General features: G+C 45.2%; 1 protein-coding gene across 1 annotated transcript in view; it reads right to left on the reverse strand.

The window, feature by feature from the left end:
• Positions 1–700: 700 nt before the first annotated feature.
• CDCA8 (cell division cycle associated 8) overlaps positions 701–3,540 on the reverse strand; it is a 65,861-nt gene continuing 63,021 nt past the window's right edge. The window contains exons 2-9 of the mRNA XM_009996697.1: positions 3,431–3,471; positions 2,893–2,968; positions 2,415–2,554; positions 2,044–2,123; positions 1,632–1,730; positions 1,330–1,456; positions 826–912; positions 701–742 (exon numbers count right to left, since the gene is read on the reverse strand). Of these exons, the coding sequence (XP_009994999.1) occupies positions 701–742; positions 826–912; positions 1,330–1,456; positions 1,632–1,730; positions 2,044–2,123; positions 2,415–2,554; positions 2,893–2,968; positions 3,431–3,471 (692 nt within the window). The remainder of the gene's footprint in view (positions 743–825; positions 913–1,329; positions 1,457–1,631; positions 1,731–2,043; positions 2,124–2,414; positions 2,555–2,892; positions 2,969–3,430; positions 3,472–3,540) is intronic.

A 3,540-nucleotide genomic window follows, 5' to 3' on the forward strand; every position in this document is an offset into this window, starting at 1 on the left:
GGAATCAACTCAGTTTAGGTGAGAAGAAAGGGCAAACCAATGCTTTGACTAGTCCAAGCTTTCTGTCTCCCCTGTCTATACTCAGTTCCAGGAGTCCTGCTTCTCCTGGAGATTTTGAAGGGGGTGAAGGAAAAGCAAAGTTCTCTCACATTAAGATACTCTCATAGCTCTGAGGTTGCTCCCAGTCATCTAGTTAAGCAACAGACCAGCTGAAGTACTTAAGATCTTTTACTACTTTAAAAACAGTAAAATGCATGAGTTCACTACACAACTCTCAAACCCAGGTACAAACACAATGGCTGAGACAGTCACCACCTTTTGCAGAGAGAGGACATTCCTGGAAGGAACCACCACAGACTTGGTCTGTTGCTTTCCTTGCCCAGGTAGCTATGGATGGACTCCAGTCACTTGTGTCCACTGCTCGTGGCTTCTGCAAGACATCAGAACAGCCTTTCCCCAGCTTGCTGGTCTGCAAGCCCAAGATAACTATATCTTGGTCTCAACCTTAAAGGAAATAATGTATAATAAAAAACCACAATTTATTCTAATCCCATTATATATTATAGGTAGAAAAATTAATTCTTAACTTCCATTCTGCAAATTAATGGAAGGAAGACAAAATTAGAAGAAGAACTAAAGGTAGCAGTATTAAGTGTAACACTTTGTATATTTACAGAGGGATGTCAACGTTCACCCAGTTTCATCTGAGGGTCCTTGCACTGCAGGCCTGTGCCAGACGAGCCTAGAAAGGAGAAGTTAATTAGTACTCCCAGGGACTCTGCCTCAAAACTCCAGGTCAGGGCTGACAACAGGTCACAGACTTACTGAGAGCTGCTTCATAACTCCTTGGGCCTGTGGGTTCAGATGAAGAAGATTGTTCTTGGTCAAATCACTTGCTGTTAAACGAATGCTCTGTGGGGAAAAAAAAACCCAAATCTTAGGTTTTCTGTTTGGTCAGCTGTAGCAGGTGGAAGTAGCAAAAAGTAGTAATTAAAAAAGTAAATAAAATCCAAGCATAATAAGGGACCATGGACAGACAGAAAACTACATTCAACTTGAGGAGCAGCTGATCTCACACCTTCCCTGCAGCACATTAACACAAATTCCACAGAAGCTACTTTAAATGCACAACATTCTACTGTGACCAGCTTGGACAGCTCCCACTCCTGACTGAAAACCTCTGAAGGTTCTTTTTAAGCCAGATCAATCCCTGAGGAGCTGCAGCAACACCACTCAAGGGACAGGAGCAGGTGACTTGAGAGAGGTAAGGCCCCCAGGTTACGAGCTCCCCCTTCAGCACATACTCAGGGATGAAAGCTTCGCACATACCTCCCCTCCTCCCACGGGGAGGGTGATGAAGGCATCGCTGCTGTCAGCCAGGGGGCTCCCGTTGGCAGAGATGGTGTAAACACGCTCGTTCACTTTGGGCGTGCGCAGACCCGGGGTCTTGAAAACGCTGGAATGAGCAGTTAGAGCTAAACGATTCCATTGCGAATGAAAAGTCTTTCGTTTCAGGTTCAAAGAGCCACTAAGGATTATGTTACAAGTAGATGATGGATACAGGAATAAAGCAAATGGCAAGGGACTCCCCCATGTAGGAGATGAGCAGAGATGTTTAACAGAACACAAACCTGGAATCAAATTTGGGTGTGACCATGGAGGTGCCTCCTGGAGCACAGAAATCGACAAATCTACCAGTAGCTGGAGTGATAAATTTGCTTCTGCTTGATCTGTTAAAGGGAAATACATAAAAATCTGCTCCTAAGAATATTTTAACAAATGTACAAGCACTGTCTTAAAGACTTGAATGAGGGCATCACCACATCACACCTGAGCCTCTTCTAACCCAAGGCAAACCCCAGAGCCAGGGGCCACAGGAGATGAAGTTGCCCATCTTTCATTCCCTGCCAGACCACTGATCTGTTCCTGTGCTATGGCACAACTCCATGTTCCTGTGGCCCACTAAGCCACACTCCAGTCAGAGTTACATTCTCACTAAACACCCTCTTTCTGAAATCCAGTGAAAAAAACCACCCCTCTCACCTCTTGCTCAGGCGCTTCACCCTGGCTGAAGGAGGTGGTCTGCTCCTGGACACTGGCACCTTCCTACTGGATGCCTTCCCCTGCAACACACATTGCTCCCCAAATCAGTTACTTGGCTCTTGTTTGACAGCTGAGACCACAACAACCTGATGCTTCCACACAAGATGTTTGGCTCAACAGGCTCCTTCTTATAGCACAAGAGTCCAGAAGCAAATGTCAAACAAGCTTCAATAGCCTTGCAGCATCACCAGATGTTCCAGGAAACAATTCAGGTATCCCTCAAAGCATCCTGGACAGCTACATCATCACAGGCATGATCACAGAAAGACATTTGTATCTTGGGAATAAAGTCACCAGGAGTAGCCACTTACCTTTGCAGTCCTGGGATTAAGGTTTTCAGCTCCCAGCTCTGAAGGGCACTGGCTGTCATGTCTTGCTTTCTTTGCCACAGGAAGCAAAGGAGCTCCTGCTTCTTCTTTAATAGCTTCAGCAACCTGCTTGCATTTTTCCACTAGAAAGAGAAAGTGTTATCTAAGTTGAAAACAAAGAACCTTACGTTTTAAGTTCACAGCTGAGATGAACAGTCAATAACTACAAGCATTTTTGGCAACAATTTGCTTCTGAAACCCAAACCCCAATGAAATCCAAATGGTTGACACAGCACTACTTTGAATTACTTAATAAAATTCAGTAGAGCCACTTCAGCTAGTAGGGATAAACACAAGATTATTTTCCTGTCTTTACATCCACTGAGGGATCTAAGTAAGAACCGAATTATTATTCTTAGCATGTAAACCCTGATGTTCTCCCAGCTCACTGAATTCATCACAATGCTTACAACAAACTGACCTTTCTTGAGGACTTTTAAAGGAGTTCGGATAACTTCTGCTGTTAACTTGTTTATTTCTCTTATTTCCAAGTCTGCCTAAAATTAAAAACAGTCATGACATCATTAGGGTTCAGTAGCACAAGGTTCTGAAAAGTCAAAACTGTCAACCAAATCCCCAGATATTTTAAAGCAAAAACACCTCCTGTTGTGCTCAAACTGGGGCCTTCTCTGGACCTGACAACACATGAACTCTGTGTGTCTTTCTGGACTCATGTGTCTTACCTGGCAGCTATGAGTTTGCTTCACCCCCACCATGCAGCTCAAACAGCCCAGAAATGCTTCAGTTTGGTGAAAAGTGTGTGTGCACTCAGGGATTCATGACAACATGAATCCCATGCTGCATCCCACAGGCACCTCTGACTGTCCAGTCTCACAGCAGAGGCTGCAGCAGGAGGGAACCTACGGGCCCCAAACCCTTTGTTTCCAACAAAGAACCCTTAAGTGCTGCAGAGGTGCTCAAAGCATAAGAAAAGCTGGATGTTTAAGCCGGGTACCCACCGTGGCTGCCTCTTCCAGAACCTTTTTGCTTCCTCCTTTAGCTACAAGAAATCAAAACCCGCATCAGCAGGTGCCCGGGGCAGCGGGTCCCGCACCCACCGCGGGACAAC

This window comes from Chaetura pelagica, unplaced genomic scaffold (genome assembly GCF_000747805.2).
Source record: "Chaetura pelagica isolate M959 unplaced genomic scaffold, ChaPel_1.0 scaffold1064, whole genome shotgun sequence".
Lineage (NCBI taxonomy): Eukaryota > Metazoa > Chordata > Aves > Apodiformes > Apodidae > Chaetura > Chaetura pelagica.